Below are 27,091 nucleotides of genomic sequence, written 5' to 3'. Positions count from 1 at the left end.
GGTGCAAATATAATATATTTCAGCCTTAATGACAATCATATAGTCTGCAGTAGAGTAGAATTGAATTGTAAAAAAATACAACATAAGCTGTGAACACGGGAAATGTGTGAGCAAAGCAAAGTTTTAGAGAGAGTGAGGGTGATTAAAATTCAAAGTTTGTTGTTATATAACAAGTGACCATCTGGACAATAAGTGTATTTTCTATTACTGTTGAGTGCGGGAGACTTATAAAGCTATTTGCAATTTGTAGCTTTGATATATGAAGTGTCTTACCTCTTGCATTGACAGAACAAACTAAGAAAAAACAAGGTCAGAAAATTATTTAGGCCAGTTTTCTCCATTAATGCGGTGTTATAGCTGCATTGTGTACAAAGCAGTTTAGTGTCTATCGTCTGAGGTTTTTTTTTTCTTTTTTTTTTCTGTTACGTTTTTCAAATTATTCAAAGCAGTAAAAAGCGAGACAAAGGTTTTGCGGAGACTACTTAAAACATTTTGAGCCTCTCAGTATGGCCTCGGGACGACCCTGAAAGTTCTGCACGTGGTTCTGCTGAGAACATTGTTATGCAGGAGGAGACCTGCACTTACACTGAGATCAGGTCCTCTGAAAAAGCTTGGAGAAATCTGTTGCTCATTCTATGCATACTAATGCATGCATATGTTGCAGGCGGCTTCATTTCTGCTTGCTCCACTTGGTTCACCTTACAGTGGGCTGGCTGGTCTGTCATTTCCTCTTACAATAAACTTATAAAATGCCATAACATTACCTCGGAAGTGCAGCCGTGGCTGAGCGGCAGGGAGAAGGTCAAACGTGAAAGTTCTGCTGCAGTAGCCGGACATTTTATCATGTACTGACCGTGTGAGCAGGAATCCTCCAACTCTGACAAGTGCACCCTTTTTTCAGATCAGTGGAGACTCTTGTTTGTTTTTAGTTCTACCAGAAATTATAATTGCTACACATATAGCAGGGCGTCAATGTATTCACAGTTACCCAGTGTATTTTTAACATTAGTATAGGCCAAACAAAAGGACTGAGAAGGTTAGAATATATACTAAACACATGCACGGACCCCAACATACACACTCACGTCGTGCTATTAATTATTGATACTTTTCTTCCAGGAAGCTCTATATTTTGAATGCTGAGCTGCGTGAGAAATGTGAAACACTGCATTACATCTTTATCCGGGCCAGTTTCTTTCACTCTCTCTCCCCCTATCTTACTATCTGTCTTTTAGATCAAACTCTATCAGCTTGCAGCTCTTTCTGTCCGATCGCTCCTTCATTTCCAGCATACCAAACCAATTTGGGCAGAGAGACTCCGTTTCAATTCCCAAGTCTTTAAAATACACATTTAGAAAATTGTGAAATAATTAAGATCCACTGATTCATTTAAGTCATAATTGCTTTTTAATTTTTGTTGTTGTTTGTAAGACAGATCAAACCTGCATATATTTTGATTAAGGTTAGTTCTTTAAACATAAAAAGCACACATGGTTTAAATTGTACAGAGCGTAAAGCTCATCCCTCAGACTGTAGGCCACGCACAAAATTTGCTTTCAATGCCCAATCTGCCACCTTTCGTGATGCTCTACTTGAATTTATGTGTACAAGTTGTCAATCATCGGGGCATTTCATCTCCAAGCAGCCACAACAGCAAATACTATATTTGTATGGGTACATATTGTGTAAACACAGTCTACTGGCATTCAGCCCGCAAATTTCAGGCAGCGCGCTTGATGTTTATACGCTCAAACTGCCTCCTTGGAGGGATCCACTGTCTGTCCCAGGAACTGTGCATTTCAAATGTGCATTCAGATGAGCCAACAAGCCACAGTGAACAAGCCACCACGAGAGCGACGCAGCAGTGCAGCATCTCTTCTCTTCTCCCTCCACTCCAGCTCCACCCTGAGTGGAACAAGAGAGTGAGAGAGACAGAGACGCTTTCCTCTTCTCCTCGCCAAGTCTTGTGCCCCCTCCCTCCCACCCCAACCCTTGATATGAAAGAGAAAAGAAAGGATGTGACAGGCAACACAGGCTCTCGCCAACCTCCACTCCAACCTTCCTGTGTTGCGGGTTCACACAGGAGAGGAGGTGACAGGAGGCACATGGATAAATGCAGCACACACACACACACACACACACACACACACACACACACACACACACACACACACACACACACACACACACACACACACACACACACACACACACACACACACACACACACACACACACACACACACACACACACACTAATGCACTCGCACAGACACACAAAACTTGCCCACAGACCTTTAATCTCTTCCTCAAATCATTGCCTATCGGCGGCCTCCACTACAGATTGTTTGTGTTTGTGTTTGTGTGTGTGTGTGTGTGTGTGTGTGTGTGTGTGTGTGTGTGTGTGTGTGTGTGTGTGTGTGTGTGAACCAGCATTTTTTTCACAGAACATGTGATTCAGCTCCTACAACTGAGGCGGTGGCAAAAAACTTCTGATCATTTTCACACACCTCGGCCTCCTTTTGTGTGCCGTAACAGATAAGACACGCAATCTCTCTTTTCTATCTCAATGAATGGAAAGTCTGTAAAAGCAACAATTTGTGTGAACTCGCCAATCACTTTTCAAAAGGGGATATTTCAAAAAAATATACTGTGTACTGTCAACATTTGGTGTACATCATTACAGAGACTGCAGTTAAGATGACCTTGGAAGATTTAGTGGATATTTCCATTTTGTGAATGTATTTTATTGGTCTTGAAATAAATGGCAAAGCTGAAACCAAAGCAAATAATATAAAGTCATGTGTTTATCTGGCAGTGAATCATTTCCCATTCATATTGTGTTTTCACATAGTTATTACTTATTTTAGCAACCTTAAACCTGTATACAATAAATGCCAGTTTTCAAGTTTTCATTCCTGAATTAACCCTTTCAAGTGTATTCACTGAGAACATGGGTGTAAAACACCCTTGTATGCCATTCAAATGAGTCAAATATTCAAATATTGAACAAAAATCATACCTATTACATAAATAAAAGTCTAAATTAGATTTAATTTTACTGGGTTTCTTTGAAAGATTAGATCCATAATATGAAGCACCACTGCTCAAATATAATGTATTATATGTGAAGAGTGGTACAATAAATACTATTTACTGCATTGAGTTTTAACACGCATAATGTCTTACTCAAGCACGGTTAAACACAATTTCTTTATAATGTTTTCACATTAAAGAGATCAGTTAAATTAACTGACTTGAAGCAAAAGGTGCTTTTCCAGATGTTGAGGCAGAAACACAGAGTATAATGTTGAACAAGTTGATTGTGTTTGACATAATATTACTATAAAGAGTTATAGAGAAAGAAATGCAGAAAAATGTACATTAAATGAGCAATCGTATTAAAAAAAAATTAATCTAAGCTATAGACGCTTTGAACAGATACTACAGTATAATCTACAATTAAAATTCTGCTTGCATTGAAATGGAATAACGACAAAAAAACATTTAAAATTTGTCCGCTATATTAGCAGTTCATGAAATATTTACCGTCACATGTAGGTAGCGGGTGGCTCCACCAGTGGTTCTTCTCACATACGAGTGGCTCTTCGTGGCTGAGTCTGTAGCCGGAGTCGCAACCAAATGACACTGTGGACCCAATTGAAAAGTCCTGGCCATACCGGATACCATTTACAGGGATGCCAGGGTCCAAGCATGAGTAGCTGTCCACTGTAACGCCTAAAGAGAGAAATATAGGAGTATCTGACTTATCCAAACTTCAAAGCCTCAATTTAATAAATCACATTTGCTGCTATTGTTTTTTAACTATCACACACATGAAAGGTCTTCCTGTGAGAAATAAGTGAGTATATAATACACATCTGCTGATGCTTCAGTCACAAACTGTAAATAGTACATCTGCAAAAATACAATACAGTGTGGAAGCGAATGGTGTGTTTTAATGTAACTCATCCATCATGTAATACTCGAAGCAAGGGGTCTGATTGGCTACAGATTTATTCTGCAGCAGAGGAAAATGACCTCAAACATACAGCCAGTGTTTATTAGGGACTATGGGGGTCCTGGAAGAGATGGTGTGACTCCCACAGACCATTGATCTTGATACAATGAATTCAACCAGTTTATATGGAGAAACTGAAAAATATGCAACATAAAGTCAATGCAATTCTCCCACTTTTTGTAAAAAAAGATCCATCCAAGTTTCTTTAAAAATGGTGTGCAAGTGTGCTGTGAGGAGGTCAAACGTTGGTGCTACTAACTACTGATTTCTCTGAGCAATTACAATGTGTTTCTACACATGTGCATTGGCCTACATGACTGTAACTTACTTTCATAGAGTATTTTGAAGCCAGCGTTTGAGCGGCTGTTATCGGTGGTGAACAGCAGATAGAGGAAGTTGCTGCTGCTAAACAGGAACTGCGGCACCTGAGTACCATTAAAAGAGCCAACCAGAGGGGAGAGCAGGTTTGGGCCATCGTGGATCTCCAAGAAATCATAACCAAGCTCCGTCTGGAACCTGCGAGCAAACAAGGTCAGGTTGTCATGTTTCCTCAAACACCAACTTAAAAGTGAAAATCGCATGTGAATTGCCTTTTTGCTCAAGTGCAACAATGCGGTATGAAAATGTGATTAAAGTCTCATTGATGCAACTATCTGTTTCAAATTAACTCTGAAGTTTCAAGTCTGAAATATATAAGATTTTAGTTATTAAAACCTTTATCGTTTGTCAAAATGGGACTTAATTTAATTTCCATTGAACTGGTTGTACTATTTCTGCGACCTTTAACTCAGTAAATGCTCTGTAGCGCACGCTATTTCAGTACCTTTCACCGCTGCGTCACTGATCTATTCAGTCCATGTGTGTTATGTCCTCTAATCCTTCTACACTTCCCTTCTAAATGACAAATCGCAGTCCTGTCCTTTCCGTCATTATACGAGCTGGCTTTGGCCCACAGGCTGCATGTTTAACACCAACAGTCTAATCTGTGTCACTTTGATTATTCAGCAATGGATACCAATGATTTGTTTTGTCCTAAGAGTTCAATAAATTTGAAAGTGACTCATATATTTAAAAACAATAGATGTTTGAAATGATAGAAACGCTAACAAATGACAAGGTCATGTAACATGCAAGTAAATGAATAGCTTGGTTATCCATTTGTTTTACAGCTTTTTCTTTTAAATCTTCATGTTTTGCTTTCTAAAAATGATTAATTTCCCAAGTCTTTTGTTGGTTCACAGAGTTTTCATGAATAGAAATTAGAATGAATTTCAATAACACTTCAGTGTTAATCAAAATGTAGTATTCTTACTGAGGCCTTGTTTACTTATTAAAACCACAATGTTTTGCTCAGAAGACTGATAGGAGATTTGCACCTTCTCTTTTTTTACTTTGAGTTCTTCTGGATGGAAGTTAAAAGACTTGAGGCCGAATGCAAACATTTTAATTGTATGAACAATATGTCGCTTAAAAGGTCCAATTTGATCAGTCTTCAAACAATCTACAGGCTCAATATTGTTAAATTCCTTTTACAACAAAAAAAGCTGAAACAGATCTAAAGCAATATTGTCAGGTTGTGCCTGATTTTCAATGTTCATGGCATAAATATTACCTGCCTATCTGATCAATACATTCATCCCCGTTTATGGCCCAGATAATTATAGTAAATTACAGAGATAATTATTCTATTATTGGTGTTTCACCATAAACGTTAGGTTCAGTAAATCATTATGTGGCTCCTATAATTGATTGTGATTTTGATAATTATTCACATTTCTGCCTATTTAACATGGTAATAGGTTTTATGATATACACAATCGCCGTATTATGCCACCCACCTGTCAAATATGACTTTGATTGAACGTCCAGGTTCTGACTCAATCACCCATTCACAACTGAGGGAGTCTTTGTAGTAACCAGGCCAGCCAGGAGACAGAATTACTCCACTTGGAGCAGAGTAGTGGCCTCCACATGGAGCTGGGGGGTAAAAAGAGAATACAGGGGGTTCAGAGGACACTCAAAGTCTCGTCTGAGACGAAGTAAAGTCTAAGTCCGAGTTGATGTGTGATGACTGACAAGTGACTCCAGGCAGGATATTCAAATGTAGCGAGCGTTGGTGAATCAGTCCTGCCGGCAGCTGAAATGTAGGTAACTTCAAATACATCTTTTATTCAGTCCGTCCGCTTTCAAGTTGGTTTGTAGCGAAAGCACACTGGCTCATCTGACTTTATAATTCAACAAAAAAATTCCAAATACGTTACCTTTACATTGGGGAAGTGGCCTCACTCTTGGAGGATTTATCGTCAAGTTTATATATGATTTTTTTTTTAAATAAACTTTATTACATTTTGCACTTATGTTTAAATTCAGACCACAACACTGACCACCTGTGTGCTAAACAACCTCTGTTGCCTTTGTACATACCCTATAGATATGACCCAAGTCAAAATTTAATATTTTAATCTCCACAAATTCCTAACAATGCAGCTTTTAGTCATTTCATTGATGATTGATCAAATCTCAGCGGTTGTTAAACCAGGGCATAGTGGACAGTAAGGTCAAGACCTGGAAATAAAACAGTGATAAGCCCACAATTTCCACAGTGGAAACTGAGTCCGTCTGCAGTAGCTCAATGTTGCATTATCCTCTTGTCACTACATGTGTTTGCTCAGGTGGTACTGGGCAGCGACGATACAGTGGGTTAACAAAGCCTTTTAGTTCAGCATGAAAGTAAACAGAAGTTTAATGCTGTAATGGGCAAGTTCTGTCACGTCACTCAGGAGAACTGAATGAACAAGACTGAGGATTTCTCACCTGCGAATAAAAACCACATGAAATGAAAAGTCACTATAATGCCACTACTTTAGGCAAAAATGTGTTGTAATAGAATGGAATCAATAGCAAATACTTTTCAAATCTCTTGTTGCTCACTGTTTTTGCTGCATGTGAAAATGGTTGTAATGCTGCAGAGCAGCCATCTCGACTGATCAGCAGCTCTGCTATTATTTCACTAAATTCCTGTTTACAAGTGAGGAAGACTCTCAAATAAAAAAAAACAAGCTTGATTTGCATGCATGTTGGCACTTAATTCAGGCTTTTTAGTTGCTGCTTTTGTAGTTTTAGAAGTTAGTTCAATAATTCTTAACATCCATAATATTGAGCACCTTCCTCCAGAATAGCTTCAAAATAAATGTATGTACACATCATTAGGACATGCAAGAACACAATTAAAAACAATACGATTGATTAAGTTTCAGGTTGTGTAACTCCAAAACTGATTCCATCACATAGAGTTGTTTTACTTGACGGAGACTTTGTTGACGACGTCAGTTCAATGGGAGATTTAGTATAAATATTGAGGACCTCTGTGCTGAGCAAAAGTCAGAAATAGTTAATGATACGCAGTAGGAAAGCATTAAATACTCTGTAAAATGACATAATGTAAGAGAGTGAAAAAAAGTGACCATAAATAATCAATGTGTTGTTATTTCAATGTAGATTTAGCCAAGACTAATTTGATTCCTTCGAGTGTGTGTAAAGTTTTGCTAAGAGTCTGAAGTCAATTTGTTCTGATCTGTACCTACTGAATACAAGTAAGTGCATTTTCTATCCAAGCAGTTCTCGACGACGTTTCCATTAGATGCAAAGAACCCTGAGACATTAAATGAATGACGCATGGAGCATAAATGGAGCATAATTAAACATCGCCCTTCTTTATGCTATTGAATGTTCTATTAACAATAGCTGCGGTTGACATATCTTGATTTAATTATCTACAGCTGGAGAGGAAGTTAAATCCCTTGAGAGTGTCTGGTAATGGACTTTTTGGGAGCCTGGTTCTCCTTGGTCATATTCCTGTTTAATTGTACTTTGAATACAATTTGTTGAGTTTATTGTAAAAATGCATCTTCAATTAGTTATGAGATTTCGTTGTTATATTTGTTCTCTGGCTATATAAAGATGATTCGTGGTGTTAACACACCAAATAAGTTGAGTCAAAGTTGTATGGAGAGAGAGGATTAATTGCGACGGTTTCTTTGACATTTAAAGAGAGTTGTTATCGTGGGATTACACCCTATTATAGCAAACTGACTCATATACAGTATGTGCTATTAACTTCACATTAGGTTAAAGGTCATTTGCTCAGCTCTTGAGACAAGGTGCAATATTCTCAATACAACTCCAGTGTGTCTTAGTAAGCTTGTGGCTGCACCTGTGGCAGCAGCACAATAATTGTTATTTCCCTGGGTGTGTAGGTTAACTGGCCACCTCCATATTCTCTCTTCCGTTGAGCTGAGAGTAGATAATTCTCATCTCCTGGGTCTTTACTCCGCAGTAATGATGATACCTTGGATGACATATTGTCCTCTGGTTAATAGTTTAGGCAGCCATGTAGTCAATATTTACCTTCGCATTTCGGGATGGGCCCACTCCACATGACTTTGCCTTTTTCTAACTGACACGAGATGGTCTCAGTTCCCTGAGTTTTGATGAACCCGTCCTCACAAACCACTGAGATGGAGCTGCCAAGCTGGAAGCTGTCGCCAAAGCGCCGGGCATTGATGGGAATCCCAGGATCCGGGCACTCGTTATGGCCAAATGCTGTAGTGCAAAGTCACAAAAATGCACAAGTATGGTGAGAAAGATATTCTCCATGTGCACAGAACAAGACAATCCTGAAAAGAAATTCATATTCAATGGTGCTTCCAGACAACATAATGATTATAACTTTAATAGTAAACCTTGAAAGAAATTTCCCCCATTGATCTATTTCTGCAACATAGCATCTTTAAAGAAACTACATTAAACAAGTTAAGCAACACAATGCTGAATGTGTCAATGATTTGAATGAAAAACATGTGCAATTTGGAAAAAATATAAATGAACATATGTCACAGTCACACAACAACCGAGGTGGAATCAGGAATCGAGGAAACTTGTAGACAGAGGACTTTGCTAAATATGTTTATGGTCAGACCCGGTCAGCTCTGTATCAGTTTCCATCTCTGCAATCAGGTATAGAAATGTGTTTCGACTAAATTAGTCCAAAGACTGCAAGCCTGGGCAAAAGATTCTTGTGTACCGTACACATACCCCGCTGTCTAGTTAGCTTGTCATCGATGAATTGATGTCTAACCTGGATTGTGATCAGTGAAAAAAGTTTTTTCCAACTGACAACTTTATCAGGGAAATGGAACATCTGATGATAATCTCTTGTAAAAACCCCACTGTGGTTCTTTTATGTTTGACACAGGTTAAAGACGTGACATATGATGTTTAAAAAAACAATTGTACAGTGTATTGTTTCAGTTTTGACGGAAATAGGCTAACACTTTCCTTTTGCTTGTGTTGAACAAAGCCTAAACATCTTCACCCTCTTCCTTAACCGGACCCACAGAAATAAAAAATATCAGCTTTCACATCTCTCTAGTTATGACAAACAAAATGTTCCCAAAAATTGTTCCTTTAATGTTTCCTTTGCCTTTGTTTTGTCTTCTGTAACCTACACCTCTATTCTTAGCAGCTATAATAATCAGGACCCCCCTTGAAGCAAAGAAAGCTTATTTTCTCCGGAACAATAGCTGAAGCCTCAACTGTGATCTAACGCTTAGTGAATTAAAAGCACTTCAATCTGAAATAAAACATTAAAACCATGAATATACAGAGGACGAGACTCTGCACCTACCTTTTGTAAAAGTTTTTCGAGATAAATATTAAGAAGCTTATCAGCGCTACTTGTCATCCACTTTAACACTGTTTTGGGTACACCTTAAAAATAGACTGGATTGGATTGTGACAGCAAAATAACACAAAGGTCACAAGTTATAATGTGTATAACACTACCTCAAAATGAAAACGGCTCATATTTACTTCAGATTTCAAAGTTGTTGAGGAAATGTTGTACAAAAAACAAACCCTCATATAAAAGTGCTGCTCTCTTGCCTCAAGAAATGTGCCTTTGCTTCCAACATGTCATCATTTTTATTTTGCTAAAAAAAAGTGTGACAGTGTATTGTCTTATTTTCTTGGGTTTTAACTATGTATCAAACTTAAACTAGTGGAAAAAATACTAAATTTTTAAACTTTGGAAAAAACATTTGACTGCAGCCAGCACAGAAAATGAAAAGTAATATATTCTTTTTAAATATTTGAGACAGAATGTAAAGAAATTTGAATAAAGAAAAAATACATACAACTATATGTGATGTTAAACCCTCTTCCTGACATGGAGTGATCAGCCTGAAACTCCAGCCTCAGCGTGTTGGTGTTGGACGTCAGATGGGAAGGACTCTCGGCTCCAGAGAACCTCCCAATGACATTGGCATCATTTGTCTCGCCATCTTTTACAGTTAGGGAATCGTAGGGTGCCTCAAGGTCGAAGTCATTAAAAGCCAAGTGTATTCTGGAGCCTGGCTCTGATTGGATGAGCCAGACACAGTTCATGTTGTTCCCATAGCCTTCTGGGTAATCTGGGGAGAGGACAGTTCCTGAGGGGGCAGTGAAGTTGGACATGCAAGGGACTGAGGGAGGAAGAGAAGCACAAAAGGGAAGAAGGAGAGAGGGTGAAAAGTGAAGAGCAAGAGGGAGGGACAGGCACAGGGAGAAAGACATTTCTATTAAATATTCATCTCAGCAGCATCATCGGTCATCATCCGCCCCAGGCCATAATAAACTCGGCGCTGTCACCATGGTGACAGGTCAGACTGAACGTTATCAACATCACAGCGGCGCACACGCCATGTTATTCCAACTTCAGTCAGAGGCTGCAACATTTTTGAAAACCACTTACAAATCAATTCAAGTACTTACATATGCATATGGGGATGTTTGCAGACCACTGATTGTTGTCTTGGCAGGAGATGGTTCTTTCTCCAATCAGCTCAAAGCCAAACTGGCATTCAAACCTCAGGATCCCTCCGTTTGAAAAGCTGTCACCCTCTCTTATTCCATACAGAGGAGTCCCAGGGTCGCCACAACTCTCTTTGTCAATTTCTGAAATCATGCCGATTCAAAACAAGAAATTAGCATCAACCATTACCAGAATGATCGAAAACTTGTCTCAAATTAAACAATTTGCTGACTGAAGTTACTGTATGTTTGAGACATTGGACCTGATATGAGAAATTGATATGCGAAAGAAATTCGTAGCCTCATCAATATTGCTTTTTTAAAGCATTAAATGTCACGCAGACAGTTGGATATACAAGAAAATTATCCACAGTGACCTCAGCCACTTGCTGTTGAATCGTGAAACCCACATAAGCATTTGCGACAAAGAGAAGACATTTCTTATTTCAAGGATTCCTTTAGATTTCACACCAGGAAGTCACAGGGACCTCAGCCTTTTATTACATACGTACATACATGTGACTGTTTCATAAATTCCACATGATCATTTGTGAAAGACTTTTCTTGAGAGTTCTTGAGATATTGCTTCCACAGCCACATCAGAGGTCACAGGGATCTGGACCTTGGGCCTTTGTACACAGACGTCTGAATGAACATGCTTGTCAAATTTGAGGAGTGTCTTTCAAGGTGTATTCATTACCAGGATCGAGACTGCAAAGTAGCAAGCTTCTGGCTCATGTCTGCCTCTGAGTGTGAGCATTAAAAGAAACTGCGGTCACTGATGAGAAACTAAACACACCTAAAATAGCAGTGTCATTGTACAGTTTTGCCACTCTTTGTAAGACCACCACAGAAAGGTATAAATGACATGGTAACACAGCTGGTAACAGTGTCATCATCTTCAAATACTCAGCGGCCATTGTCCTCTGCTATAAAACACTCCAATGTTACAAGAGCTCATCATCCATTTTGAACAGAAATATACTGCCAACTGAATCTTGTCCTGCTTGAAGAGGATTGGCTCTCGGTTGGCTGAGTCAGGGTAAATTTCCCGAATGCTTCTGCCTCTCAATTCAAGAGCCCTCAAGCAAGTTGGTATCCATCCCTTTCTGTATGCCTCCTTCTCCTGAGTTGCAAGCATTCATGGTACTTTTTTTTTTTTTTAAACCTTTCAGTCTGACCATCGGGTTACACAAGTCCTCCTTTGGTTTTATTTCAATGTACTACTCTGTCACTATAATTCTGTTTAAAAAGTTGTGCATGGGATTTCTTACAATATACTTGCTATTTCCCCAACCTTCCTCCTCTGTATTCCCCTGCTCTCCACTCCTGTTTGCAGTATTATTTACAGGAGTGGCCCATGGTAAAGGTGTGTGTGCAGTATTGTGTACGTGTGTGTGTGTGTGTGTGTGTGTGTGTGTGTGTGTGTGTGTGTGTGTGTGTGTGTGTGTGTGTGTGTGTGTGTGTGTGTGTGTGTGATATATTGCATTAATTTCCATCATGACATCGTCTTTATGAGGCCCATGGACTTAACCAATCACAGACTGCCTTGTAGGTGCGTGTGTGTGTGTGTGTGTGTGTGTGTGTGTGTGTGTGTGTGTGTGTGTGTGTTGCAGACTTATAAACACAGTGAAAGAATTGAGAACAAATTGCTTCACAGACAAAACGAGCGCAGAGTACATTCCTTTGCTGCTGCTCCTTTCCTCCCACTCACACACTGTACATACATGCAGCATGCACACACTGAGACTCTGCTTCTGCAGCACACATTTAACTCATACACACATAAATAATCCTATTGTGTTTGTAACAACAAGGCTGACAGGTTGACAAAGGGGATTAGGCTCCTTAAAGTGTGTATGTGTGTTTGTGTGTGTGTGTGTGTGTGTGTGTGTGTGTGTGTGTGTGTGTGTGTGTGTGTGTGTGTGTGTGTGTGTGTGTGTGTGTGTGTGTGTGTGTGTGTGTGTGTGTGTGTGTGTGTGTGTGTGTGGTGTGTGATAGAGAGAGAGAGGGAGAGAGAGAAAGAATGAATGTGTATGGGTCTCCAATTTTAATATTATGTTTGTAACTGCACACTAACCCATCCCATTTTGTTCTATTATTCCTCCCATTTAGTAAATACATACACGACACATAAACACATACAAAACAAACAGACAAATACACATTTGCACACATAAAATGGGTGCAGGTCCTATGGAAGATGTGAGAGTGTATGGTAATGGATTTTGGGAGAGATAATGAGATTGTGGGAAAAGTGTATTGGCTATTTCTCTTTAGTGACCACTGAAAAATTGATCTTGAGGCTCGGTTGCTAATAGTGATCGAATTCTGGATGTGTAGTATATGCAAAGACTAACATTTGGTGTCGCTAGATACTGTTTGGTCCAAGTTGTGACTGCTGTTTTAGTCTTAAACAGTGTTGCCAAAACAAAACAGAAGTGCATTAAAACCTACTTTAAATAGTAATCTAAGAAAGCTTTAGCAGCCACAGTGGAAGGGGAAATGAATAGAAAGCCTATTACTACTTCGGAAGGTTCATAGTGTGAAAAAGAAATGAGAAATTTGGCTTGTCTAATTAGCTTTTAGTTGTGTGATTCTGTGACCTAAAGGGAGTGGCTCAAATTGACTTGTTCACGTTGTAGGCATTAGCGAGGATGCTCTGTTGAATGGAAATGATCTCATTTATTACACTCACAACATCGACTTTATTTTATCTTATGCCTCCCTCAGGTGCCAAACCAGGCCACCACAGAGTTTTTGAGGATTGATTTGATAGGAGATGTGAATAAGAAAGACTTAAATTGTGTGTTCTCATTAAATCACACAATGTGTCACAAAATGCACATGTTTTATATTTTTTTTATTCTGTCGCGTAATTTTAAAACACCTCTACAAATTGGGCTTCAGGAAGACAGGTAATGACTGGGCTGCTTTCTTTGATCTGGACACATCGTGGTGCAGAAACACATCACTCCACTCTGCAGTAAAAACCCAACTACAGACCCAGGCTCTGTCTCGTGACCTTGTAATAGGTTTGCCATTCCAACACTGTCTGCAAGTTTCAGGATGTACACGTCCTCAAAAAGATTCCTGCAATCATCCACATACTGAAAAGTACAGACATGAGAACAGGACACCCAGAGACAATTTTGCCATTTTTGTTCCACCTGGTCACTTCCTCCTCCATCCAAAGTAAATCCAAATGAACAAGAGGACACATTTGTTTAAGCTTAAAAAAAGGGAAAGAAAGAAAAAAAAAAAATCCACAAGTGGTATATTATAGTAGGAGAGTAACGTTACACTTAACTAAGGTTAAAGCCGCATTTTCCAAACCTCTCTTCTGCTTTAAGTAAATGGAAAAACCCTAATGAGCCCTCAACCATCTGGAGTTTTGTCTAAATGAGCTTCTCAAAAAACCTCATGACCAGCGAGGGCCAAAACAACATATTGCCTATCAGTAACTTATCGTTTTCTTTAAATCATCTTCACTTTTTCTTAGTGAAGTTACTATTAATGTTGGAAATCAAGCAAAAAAAACTATTAGTTACCCAGTGCATTTCAAAATGTATGGAATTTATTATGTCCTTACCAAAGAAACAATGTGATTCCTGCAGTGCATTCTGACTCATTGGATTGGATATTACATGAGTCAATAATTCATGACTAGAAAATGAAACAGTGAAGTGATTAAGTAAGATCTGCCCTTCACAGGTTTCCCCTGAAGCAAACATGTACGTGTGTGCATGCATGTTCATGAGGAGTAAAAAGAAAAGAAAAGAAGGAAAGCAAGAATAGTTACAATATTTGCTTCACTACCGATCCTAAGGTTACGGACTGGAAACTTGAACCAGGTTTCAAGTTGTGTAGCAAATAAATACTTTATGATTTGATATTTCATGGTGTTTCAGCTGCTCAGAGTAAAATATTGTACTGTACTGAGGGATTAACAGTGGTCTGCTCAGTAATCAGACTTCTGATGGAGGCCCACGAAATCCAAAGAAGTTGATAATTATACAAGTAATTATGTTTTGCTCCAACAAATGGATCCATCAGTCCACCAGTTTTCTATACTTCCATACATACTGTATGCAGCAATATGAGCAAACATGCAGGCCGTAGATACGAAGCAGGCATGTTATTGCTGGTTTCTTGAATTAACCACTGATGTCCACATAGTGCTGTCTCCCTCTCTGGCTGACACCCACACTATAAGAACTCATTGAACCAGAGGTCAACTGTACCATAAAAAGCCACCTTGACATCCCTTCCCTCCAATAAAACACATCTCATATTAGAAACTGTAAAAAGAAGATGAAAAATTGAGACTAAAATCTAAAAAATAACAGGTGCCTTGAAGAGCCAGTGATGGGATCCATCAGGAGTGAGGAGAAGCAAAAGAGGAGCTCAAACAGACACAAAAACACTCACAATGTTTGTAGCGTCTCCTCGCAGGAGACAGTAACGCCGTGTGTTTGACACACGAGCCAAAGCTGCAGAATAAAGGCTGTTGAACTAATAGAATTGTAGGAGATAAACTTCATATCATCCAGCATGTGGAACAAAACTGATAAAAAAAGAACTTGTCATAAAATCAACACTTGGACCAAATTGTCTCGTTTTTTCCCACCGCCTGGCGAATAAAGTACTTGGTGTTTACGCTGCACTTTCTAGAACAGCATTACATAACACAGGATGCTGGGATAATGCTAGAATGATGCACTTAAAAAAAAAAAGAAAAAAAAAAAGAAAAAGCTTGAGGGAATGACTCACTGCTGGAACAAAAATATAAAAATCACTATTCATGTGTTTGAATGAAGGTGGATGAGAGGTGAGGCAAATATTTGCACTAGGTTGGGAAGAAACACTCAAAATATGCAATTATATCCTCTGTCATGTTTATTTCAGGCAGCGTTGTGTACTGGAATGACTTGCTTCTTATACTTTATTAAGTTTCATTATTTTATTTATGTCTGGTTGCTCACACCTCAAGTCTACCATCTTAAAAGTCACAACAAATGATGCATTCCTTCTCTGGCAGTGCAATCTAATCTGATGCGCATGTGTCTTTAATGCCACATCCCTTGTCAAAACATCAGGTGAGCGAGGGTAAATGAGCACCTATGCCTGTTTCAAATGACAGGAATCACCTCGCACTGCACTGAAGGGAACAAAAAAAAAAACTTTCCCTCTGTACACAGTGTTGATGCCTGCATCAATCCAACTGGCAGCTGTTGCATTTAAATTATAGAGAAGCAAAGGCACTGCTTTAAAATCCCACACTGTGACAGGCCATAAAATCTCAAAAGTAAGATGAGGCAGTGATGATGTAGGGCTGGTGAAGTCTCTCAAATACACTCAACCGACTTTGGCAAGTGAATCATGGCTTATTAAAAAAAAAAAAAAAAAAAAAAAAAGGAAAGGAAAATACTGTACTATCTTGCTCTTACACCACTGCGAGCTGCGCACCAATCTCAAGTGATATGCTAAGTGGAGTTAATAATGTATTACCATATATGATGAACTTTATTCATACACATTTATCTAAAAGCAGAACATATCCTTCTGCACCTGCTCCAAGAAGAAATTACTTCTGCCTGCATTGTGTTTTTAAAGGTGGCCATTGATTTGAATCTTAACACAATTTTTGAATAACATTAAATAGTAGAAAATATATTCTAACAAGAGGGGCACAATATTTAAATTATGGAGAGCGAATGACAAGGAATACCTACAAAGAAAATCTTATTTGCAAATAACTAAAAGGGAAAAAAAACCCAACAAAAAACAAAAACAAATCACAAACCTCAGTTTTATTGCATTTGAACTCAAAGTACCTTCATGCTTTCCCTGGCATTGTACGTGTACTGTGATCCATACTATCACCATAAGTGTACATAATCCCAGAAAAGACAGAAACTCACTGAAACTTTAATGTAAATGCAGTCAATAACGCTGTCAAGCACCTGTAAAAATCTATAACCGCTCGCTGCCTTGGTTCATGGGAGACCGAAAGATTACTATAAAGCTGGTCTGGTACCTTCCTTTGATTCCCTTATTTCTTTCAACTCATATTCTATATAATTCACTTCACCTTTTGTGTCTGTGTGTGTGTGTGTGTGTGTGTTTTCGCAAGGGCAGCTTCAGTGTGGAGACTTGCCTCGTATTAGTGAGAAAAAGCAAGTTAATGTAAACCTTCCAAATGCATTGAACCTGTGGTTAAAGGTTACAACCAGTCAAGACAGGCTATGGCCAGGTGTCAAGTCAATCAATTTAATTTTAATGTCCTCTGAAGTGATGGAAAACACACGACAGTGTGTGTGCACCTGCGTGATTTGTATGCTTTACAATAGATGTGGAGTCAAAGAGTTGCCAGGTTGGTGACCTTGGCTTTAATAATAGATGAATGGTGACAAGAAAAAAAAAGAGGAACCCAGACAGAGACTGCGAGAGAGGGAGTGAAGAGGGAGTAGCACAAAGTAGCACAAAGCTGGACAGAGAGTGAAGAGAGAGAAGCTGAGAAACCAAACAACAGTGCATTAGAGAACAACTGAGAGAGAAAATGTTGTGATTTTAGGATGAAGAGGGAACAGACAGGTGGACGCCTAATGAGGAAAAATGAGTCCGACAGAGAGAGAGAGAGAGAGAAAGAGAGAGAGGGAGAGAGAGAGAGAGAGAAGGAATGAGAGAGGGAATGAGAGGAGTGAAAGAGGTGAGTGACTTGTTGGCAGAGCTTCATTGACTCACTGATGGAGGACCTGTCTGAGGCTCGTGCACGCTCACACATACATTGTGTAGAGCATCGGTGACTTTGCAGCAAGTTACTGATAATGTTTATATTTCAAAGCCAAGGTCTGCAAGACGTGGCTGCAGGAGCGGACATGTACGCACACACACACACACACACACACACACACACACACACACACACACACACACACACACACACACACACACACACACACACACACACACACACACACACACACACACACACACACACACACACACACACACGGTGCACATTTCTCAAATACACACAACCATGTCACGCAACCTCCAAGCTCTTCAAGTTAATTTTGTCAGTGATGGAGCCAGTGCTAAGATAAACACATTGATTTTAATCTATGTTAAAGAAAAAGTCGCATATAAGAATATTCATCTCTGCAATCATTCAAGGGTTTTTACTCAGTTTTGAAAATGTCAAAATCATTTCCACTTGGAAAGCCGGGAACTAATTGAGGATTAAAAAAAAAAAAGAGAGAGAAAACAAAGAAAATGATGAAGCAACATCCTATATCAATCAGATAACAACAAACATGATTTAAATAAAAAAAGAAACCATTAAATCTGATGGTATGTGTATGCTCTAATATAAATTATACTCTCTGGTTGATTGCCTATTAAGTAATGCAAACATTTGTTTCTCACTTTTTGAACCCCATGCACACTTCAATAACACTGATAAGCGATGCTGGCTGGAAACACCGAGTGACAAGTGACAACGCCTCCAAACATTTATCTTGCATTTGATGATCCTCACATGGGTGAACACAGTGTAAAGGTAAAGCACACAATAGATTAATTTTTGTAAGAAATGCAGACAGCTAAATTCCTGCAGAGCAAAGAAGGAAGGGAATCAGCCCATCGTGGCCGTGCAATGGAGCATTTATTACAAGGATGGCTGCATTTAGATGGTGGCTCTCTCTATTAATTTTTCAATTGATCTCAATGGTAAAATTACTCCAGAGGAATAAATGGGGACACGCACAACAATGTCGCGTCGTTAACCAGATGACTTCAACTTAGTTTAACTCTTCGAATATCAGACTTTTGTATTGTTGATTTAATTGCTGTGACTTGAGTAATTTAGCATGGGAATAAACTAACACTTTTCTTTCATTGGACAATATGTTGATGGTAATGTATCTCTATTATAACAATTTCAACATCATGATCTACATGCAAGGTCACACAATTATTTGGGCATAACATTAAAACTCAAAAAGGATAAAGGCAAAAGATATGTCAAAACAATGTGTCATGGTCGCACCACTTTTAGCTTGGCATCGTGACAATAAATCCACAGATGATAACACCCAAATGAGGCGTACAAAGTTCATTTCTCCAGCAGAGCTTTCTGTCAATGTCTCATGGACTGTGATCAAATGAACACCACAACTATCAAACAGGAAGTGATTTCACAAAACAGAATAAAACTCTGTTCTTGACGAGTGTTGCGTGAAACTTGTTTTTTTTGAGAGAGAGAGAGAGAGCGAGAGAGAGATCAGCAAAGAGGTGACGATAATCATACACATAAACTGGAGTCACCAGTGGCGAAAACGCCATCCATGCTCTGACATTACATACAAATCAACACAGAGAGGCCCTAAGCTCAAAGTCGACCCTGTGTCTTTTCAGTGTAATGTGAGTCTTAACCACTAAATCACTACTCAGCAATCACTCTTTTCACACAGTGGAACTGGAATCCCATCACAAAATTTGATTTGCATCCCAGAAGGCCAGAGGCTTCAAAATTGTCCTCGAAACTAATCCGACTGACTGATTGAGAGTGACCTCATTAGTTCAAATTGTCAGCAGATCATTAGATAAACTACTTGAGCAAAGTGGGGAAAGCTGGATGTTTCATGGTGTCATGTTCCATCGAACCCTACTTTTAGTAATAACTTATAAACATATAAAAACTTGACTTTAATACCCAGTTCAGAGCAGTTATGTCACCTGATTGACAATATATACAGTATAATTTTTTTTAATCAAATTGTTTAATCAGCAGTATAACAACAGAGGCATATAATATACCTGGAAATCATAACTTGTTGGGATAATAATTAAAAAAAGAATTCACAGTGCAATGGTGACTATTTTGGAAAGTGACGTTGATGTATCAGGGCTGACAGCTCCAAGTCATCACTGGCATTGAATTCATGGAATGCAAGAGGCTCTTCTTCAAAACTGCTGCTACAATGAACAGGCAATTTTCAGTGAAGGACCACCTGTGTTCGTCTTTATTGACCTTCTCAAATGTCCATGCCGATTGCTATGGTGATACATTCCCACCAAAAAACTGCATTGAAACATTTTGATGTTTAAACATTTCTATCCTCTGAATGGTATTCTTTGTGCTCCTTTAGATTTATCTGGAAAATTGCTTGTTGTTTTTTCATGTCTCTCAGATTTATTGAAGAAAAGAAGTTAAAAGTGTATCCAGAACCACATAATTGGAAAGCTTAAACAACACAAACAGAAAAATGAAGTATAGGTCAGAAAATCAAGATGATCACAGCAGTAATTGCTTTCTGCAACTGTGTACAACGATATTTTAGTGTTAGAGGTACCTTTTACAGCTAAGTCGCTCCAAGGGATAATTTTCTATGATTCATTTCACTCACTTTCTTCTTACAGATCACAAACAAGTATTCATAACTTACCTTTATAGTTGATCTTAAATCCTATGGATCCAACGCTCTCATCTGACTGTAGATGAAGCCACATCTGGTGGGTCATGCTGACTATCAGGTCAGGGACAAAGCTACCTGAGAGGCTGGAAAATGCAAATATATATTTTCAATACATAAATATTAAACCATTGTGATAATTATTGACATAAACATTATGGCTTTCCATCACTGCAATCATAACCATAAGGACATCTTGAAACACCACTGTTGTTTTTGGGAACAATAAAGCTGAATTACTGGTGCAAATGTTGCACTTTATTGTTGTGGCAACCTGGACATTTGGGTACCAGTCACCATCCACAGAGCAAAAGTGCTGTATGAGCCTTTCTGTTAGTAGCAGCATGACACTTCATTTTCTTTTATGGGGGATCATCCACGACGCAGTGCTGTGTTTTATGATCTGACCAAGAATTTTTAAAAGAGAACGAGGATACTGTGAAAGATGACCCCCCCCCCCCCCCCCCCCCCACCACCACCACCACCACCACCACTTGTTTCTCCTTTGTGCTTCATGGTGCCATTGTGTTACATGTTGCTTTGGTTCTGATATTGTTCATGCTTTACTGTCGAGTTACAGTTTATTTCTGGTTTCATGTACCCTGCCTCTGTTAATGTGTACCCTTTTTCTGATTTATTGCTCTGCTTATTGTTGTCAGCTGAGCCTTATTGTCTCCCTGCTTCCTGTGTGCATACACTATATGGGCCATCCGCAGGCTTTTCAGTGTGTGTCTTCTGTTGATTTTTTTTACATATGTGCTCAGCCTGTTGACCTTTGTCAGAGTCCTTGATGCAGTATCACAGCGTCTTTATGCCTGTGTCCTCTTTTCCCTCTGGATTTTAGTTGCTCGTGTGAATTTTGTGAAATCTTCAGTTTTTAGTTTTTATCTGCTTCATCTATAAAGATGGCTTTAGATACAGTTTCTTTGTCTGCAACGTGGACTCTTTTCTGAGACGAAATCACCCCTTAACACAAAGTTCAAGGGAAGAAAAAAGAAACCGGGCGCATTCACTTTGACTGTTTTGACTTTGAATGAAATATGGTAACCGTGTTGCGAAATGTTTGGGGAAACAGATGTTAGCTCTGCTGCTTATGTACACAGCTGGTTATTATGGAGATACGTAGCTTGTTGCACAGTCTGTTAAACATCAGAGGAACCTATTTGCCTCTGGAAACTTTCTGTATAAGCTGCAACTGTATACACTACATGAAATGATAACCACCAGCAGCTGTGTTGGCATTAGTAGACTGACATAAAATCCAGGTTTCTCTACCTCCGATTCACAGGGGATTGAAGTAAGTCAGGTTTTAATAACAATGAATGATAAGTTTGCTCAGTGAATAATCTCTGCCATACGATACTTGGAGGATATGATGGGAGGAAAATGTGCCAGACAAGATCAAATAATAGAAAGTTAGAGATATAGAACAATGTTATACTTACACTTGGAGTATTGTCGTAGGATCCCCCACCTCTCCTCCGTCCCCTATTGTTAGAGTGTCATAGGCAATCTCCAGGTCAAACTCCTCAAAGTTGATCTGGATCACCTAAAGTTGGTATACACATCCACAAAAAATACAAACATGTCAATAATAATCCACATCAACTCATTAAAGACCAATAGAGTAATGCAGTTGATTTGATTTAATTGCCAAGTGTTTCATGGACATACTTTGAGCTCCACTTTCAAAACCAAGGTTTCGTTCTATTCTTTTCTCAGGACAAGCAAAATGGACAAGCCAAAATGAAAGAAAGAGCAAAGTCTGGTTCACTGTAGTTCATTTAAGTTTAAACACTGTGGGAGCAGGCAGCCATCATACCACTCAGAAACAGCAGATATTTTGTTTCCTAGAGACACAGATACTTCAGTGCAAAATGTACAAATCGATAGCAAAACAACAGCCAAGGACAGTGTGGTGGAATAAGGAACAAAAGCAACTCTATCCACTGGGAATTAATCCTGCATAAACCTTAAAGACTGTGGGACAAACAGTATAAAGTTTATGCTACAACAACTGACATAAACAGTGTATTTTTTTCTGTCCGTTACCCTGGACACTACAAGAGTAGCAGCATCATGCAATGACAGATTCACTTTGTGCAGTTGTGGTACAAAATGATTTGATAGCCTCTCACAAAATAGATGTTAATATGTTGAAGGACAATCCAAAGACACTGGCGAGGAAGTTCAAGCTGAGCCATGGATGCAACCAAAATAATACCCAGAATTACTCTGGATTACTACTCTAAAATGCTTCACTCAAAGCAAACACTTTACACCCAATGATTCCAAATAATATCAGCAATGTTTAATAAATGTCTGACTTCGGAGAAAGTTCTGCATCTGTTTTGTTACTATTCTAACATTACATAAAAAAAATATCACTCTAACGGACTCATCTGTCATGACTATGTGAACTTCTAGATGACAGGTCATCATTGTTGGTCACTGAACAAGGCCTAAAAGCCAAACTACTGTGTCAAAACGTTCATTGGGCGTAACACTTCTGCCGAATCAAAAGTATTCCACTATGGTGACATTGGGATGAAGCAGCTGAAATACACCCTCTCCCATGTAAACCTGTGACTTTACCTGCTCAAATTCATATTGCCCTCCTTTGATGCTCCTCTTCAGCCTACCACATTTGCCATTACAGTTTCCTTAAGGTCTCACTTGTGATCATTTCAAAGACATTTTTCTCTTTCGTGGTGTTAAGTTTGGCCTGTGTAGAATCATTAATGCATCACACAATGCGGTGTGAGTTCTTTCAGGGTTACGAGGTGAGGAGAGAAGAGACGGGGAACACCTCTGCTCTGCACCCAAAGCTGACAGGAACAACACCACGCTCGAACCCTGATGGGAAATTATTAAACCCACACTTTCCGTTTCATCTAAGACCAGAGAGAGCCACATTTGGCAGAGGAGAAGAGAGAATGAGAGAAGGGTTGATCGAGAGAAGGATGAAGATGAAGGCGGAGAGGACTGAGGAAGTCAAAGGAGGAAAGGAATAAGAAGTAATATGGAGCACATTTTTGACGGTAGCAAACCACAAGTGTTGAAATATTCCAAACTCAAATTCTGACTTTACTCTCAGGGGAAGATGGGAAAGCTCCTTTTTGCTTTTCCTCAGAAAACTTCAGATTTGACATTCTGCTTGAGGTCTGAGTCTCATCTACTGTATGTTAATGTGCCAACATTGACCATTCGTCCTTTTGATCGTACTGTTTATGTGTTTCTATTGTCACATATTCAATCTTTTAATTTGAGCCAGACCTCATAAATACTGTATTTCTCCTTTGCTACCTGCAACTGCATGATACCACTGCTGTGGATGTTCAAGAATAAACAACAAAATGACTTTAACAACTGAAGCGCTGAAGAAAGATATACAAGCTGAAAACACTGAGCACACAAAAAGGTGACAATGCCTTTTCACTCATCTGTTTCTTTCCTTCAATTTTATTTTACTTAATGAAGTGAATTTTTACCTCATTACCACCCAGATCACCAATCACTTGATTTGTCAAATAAGAAAGACGATTCAAATTTTGTCTGGAATTACATCTTCATGAGAAATATCAATGGAAATAACAACAGCAGAAACAAAATGACCTCGACAACGTCGGCTGCGCCATTACCTGATTTGACCGATAAGGAATTAAATGAGGGGTGCTACAAAGATGAAACAGCAACGTGCTCACAGCTCACAGTGCTGACTCAGCCTTATTGGCACGCAAGGCAGCAGATTGGATTAAAGCATTACCTACAAACCTGTTAAACTCTCTCTGGAAACACACTCACTCACACAGGCAGGCATGGCTTTGTGGAGATTAATGTATCTATTTCTGTGATAACAGAGTCACCACATTCACAGACACTTATCACCATGTTCCAATGAACTCAAAGCTGGCTGTCAGTACAACTGCAAATCTGAGGGTAAACGACACACCTGCGTGGAAGGACATTTTTCACATGTTACATTAAAAGACAAGGGCAGATCTAGAATTTACACATCTAATCACCATGATTGCAATCGTAAAAAAAACCACCTTGTTGCATGTTTGCATATGCTTATTGCAGAAGGGTGCCAGTGATCAGGTCAGCTCGGGGAAATGTCGGCATTTCTGATCCTTCCTGCAGCTTCACGTTAAACTGAATGATTTTTTTTCTTTAATAGGTTATCGGCGAACTGCCTAAAATAAAGACTGTGGCTACCATATGCTTAACGATTGTTTATAATTTATCGTACCATGCTAAATGAAACCAGGGGATGGTTCGCAATTATCACTTTACTGTTTTCACGCTAATGAGCCAAACTTAAACGAAGGACTTAGACTTGGATATTTCAGTATCCTTGAGAGAACTTCTGTGGTGAGGTTGTTACATCAAAATCAAAGTTGGTAAGAGAGAGATAGATAGAGAGATAATTCAAGATCCTTGGTGTAGTTATTGTTGAAAGTCAACTGTGCAATTTTGTTGCCTAAAAAAACTCTTAAGTATGACAAAGCTTTGTTTGTCACTGATTTTAATTCAGTAACACTGCGAAAATAACACTTTTTTTTCCATTGGATTATCTCAGAGGAAGAAGGTGATTGTAACTTTAACTGACATAGTTTCCAATGCTACACCGTCACTACAATCCCCTTTAACTAGCTCACTTCCTTTTGGTGCGGGGAAGTGTAAAGCATTTACTCCACAGGAATGATGATTAACTTTTTTGTTTGGCAGTTATTATTGAAATTTAGTCACAGAAACTTGGACTGCAACTGCACTTACGACGACGCTTTTGTACTAATAAAACACATGATTAAGTTTCTAAAAAGCTCCAAAAGAAAGTTAAGCAGACTTGTAAATCATGGTGGTTGCGCAACTGCAACACCTCCCTAAAGGTACATATCGAGTCAAAACAATAAAAAGATGTTGGTCTTGTCCCGCTGTCAATCATCTCTGTCTGAGGAAAACACTTTGCCCTTTCTAAATGCTCATAGACTGGCATTCATACATACAGTGGGGAGTTTGCGTATCATGAGAACTGACACTGAGCAACCAAGGCAGTGATAAAATCCTGAAAATGTGACAGTACTTGTTTATCTGTGGGACCATGAATCCCAAAGACGTTGTAGATATTAGAGATACTTGAACAGTTTTAGCCTGGGAAAGGTCTGGCAACTATACACTACAACTTATGAAAAAAAAAACCCAAAACAAACATATTTCTCTGAGGAGATATTGTATTCTCCAGGAAGATGATCAGGGACAAGATGTGCAAGAGTGTAAAGTGTGCCATGGCAAACTCAAACTTACTTAAGAGAAGCATCTCAAAGTCAAGCATTGTGATCTGGCTACAGAATTCAAGGATTTCTCACTTGTTTACTTGTCAAAATGTCTCTGTCCTCAAATATTTTGTAATTTGCTTGTCAGAGAGCTCAATAAACAGTTTCCACAGAGTAGCAACACTTCAAAATATGTGCTGCTTTTAGAGCATCGATAGAAATAGATATGTATGAATAGGAGAACAATTTAGTTCCAGAAGTCCAAAAACATACATTTAATGAGAATTAATGATTGCAAATTGATTGCAGGTGTAAAGGTGTGGATGGAGAGTTGCCTGCCTTTCTCCATTAGTTCAATGATGAACTACCTTTGGTTTATCTTGCCTCAACAACTTTAATGTGAGCATGCTCTCAATAAAGTGAATGATTGGAAGTATATTGTAAATAGTCTTGATCTTAGAAGCAATGTTTTTGATATAGATTAATTTCTTAAAAGGCAACCATCATTAAAAAAGGGGGTTTCATTATGAACGGAGAACATATAAGTTATAAAATGATTAAAAAGTGGTTAATAAAGGCTGCTATAAATCACCTGAATGAATAAAATAACAGATAGGAATGTTTAACAAAGGAGTGTATGATGTCAAAAATAATCCTCAATAGTACACAGGCAACAGAAATCTCCCAGCTTTCTTTGGTCCTGGTTTGGCTGGGCACCGTAGAATGACTGAGGTGTGCCTGTGTATTATGCAAAAGCTGTTCTATCTCCATCCTTGTATGCGTCTTCTACAGAACACACTAATGCCACATCAGCACTGTTCACACAGCATTAAACTCAGCTTGCATCGGACTAAACTACACTAAACTTGCGCGTGTCTGTATGCGTGCATCTCTATGAATGTCGTATTGAAGTCAACTTAGATTGAAAACTCCTCACTGACACTGTGTGTGTGTGTGTGTGTGTGTGTGTCCTCTTTCACTTCAGTGTATTCAGTGTGTGTGCATGATAAATGGAACTGAACCTTCTACATATTTCTCCTCTCTAACTCTAATTGGTTGGTGTTCATGCAAACATCCATCTCTCTCCCGCTCTCTCTCTCTCTCTCTCTCTCTCCCCTCCCTCTTTTTAACTACCTCCGCTGCTCCTCTTTATCTTTCTTGCTCTTGCTGTCACCCTCTCCCTGTCTGTGTTTCTAATTGGCTGCTGCATTCTTTCTTTCCATTCATCTATGGCTCCTAGCCAATGAGGCGACAGAATTGGATTTCTGCTTGATAAAGCACTTCCTTTGGTTGTTGTGGAGACAATGAGGTGAGAGAAGCTCCTCCCCACCCATACAGTAATAGGATCGAGGAATACCTTGAAGATGCAGTTACTGTTGGAATATCTGAAAACCCCTGGAAAGCCAGGTCACAGCCACATGTAAAGCAGAGGGGCTGTCAGGACTAGGTCTAATAGATTGTAATTT

At 39.0% G+C, this 27,091-nt stretch overlaps 1 protein-coding gene across 1 annotated transcript in view; it reads right to left on the bottom strand.

Annotated features, from left to right (window-relative positions):
• csmd3b (CUB and Sushi multiple domains 3b) overlaps positions 1–27,091 on the bottom strand; it is a gene marked incomplete at both ends in the record, with an annotated part of 464,348 nt that overhangs the window by 81,535 nt on the left and 355,722 nt on the right. Inside the window, 8 exons of the mRNA XM_080515545.1 lie at positions 3,550–3,738; positions 4,350–4,537; positions 5,860–5,998; positions 8,429–8,623; positions 10,216–10,542; positions 10,832–11,014; positions 20,323–20,435; positions 21,795–21,898. Coding sequence (XP_080371671.1) covers positions 3,550–3,738; positions 4,350–4,537; positions 5,860–5,998; positions 8,429–8,623; positions 10,216–10,542; positions 10,832–11,014; positions 20,323–20,435; positions 21,795–21,898 — 1,438 coding nt within the window. The remainder of the gene's footprint in view (positions 1–3,549; positions 3,739–4,349; positions 4,538–5,859; positions 5,999–8,428; positions 8,624–10,215; positions 10,543–10,831; positions 11,015–20,322; positions 20,436–21,794; positions 21,899–27,091) is intronic.

The sequence above is a fragment of the Blennius ocellaris genome (genome assembly GCF_963422515.1).
Source record: "Blennius ocellaris genome assembly, chromosome: 20".
Classification (NCBI taxonomy): Eukaryota; Metazoa; Chordata; class Actinopteri; order Blenniiformes; family Blenniidae; genus Blennius; species Blennius ocellaris.
The sequence above is the reverse complement of the archived record's forward strand: the minus strand, read 5'-3'. Positions and strand labels throughout refer to the sequence as shown.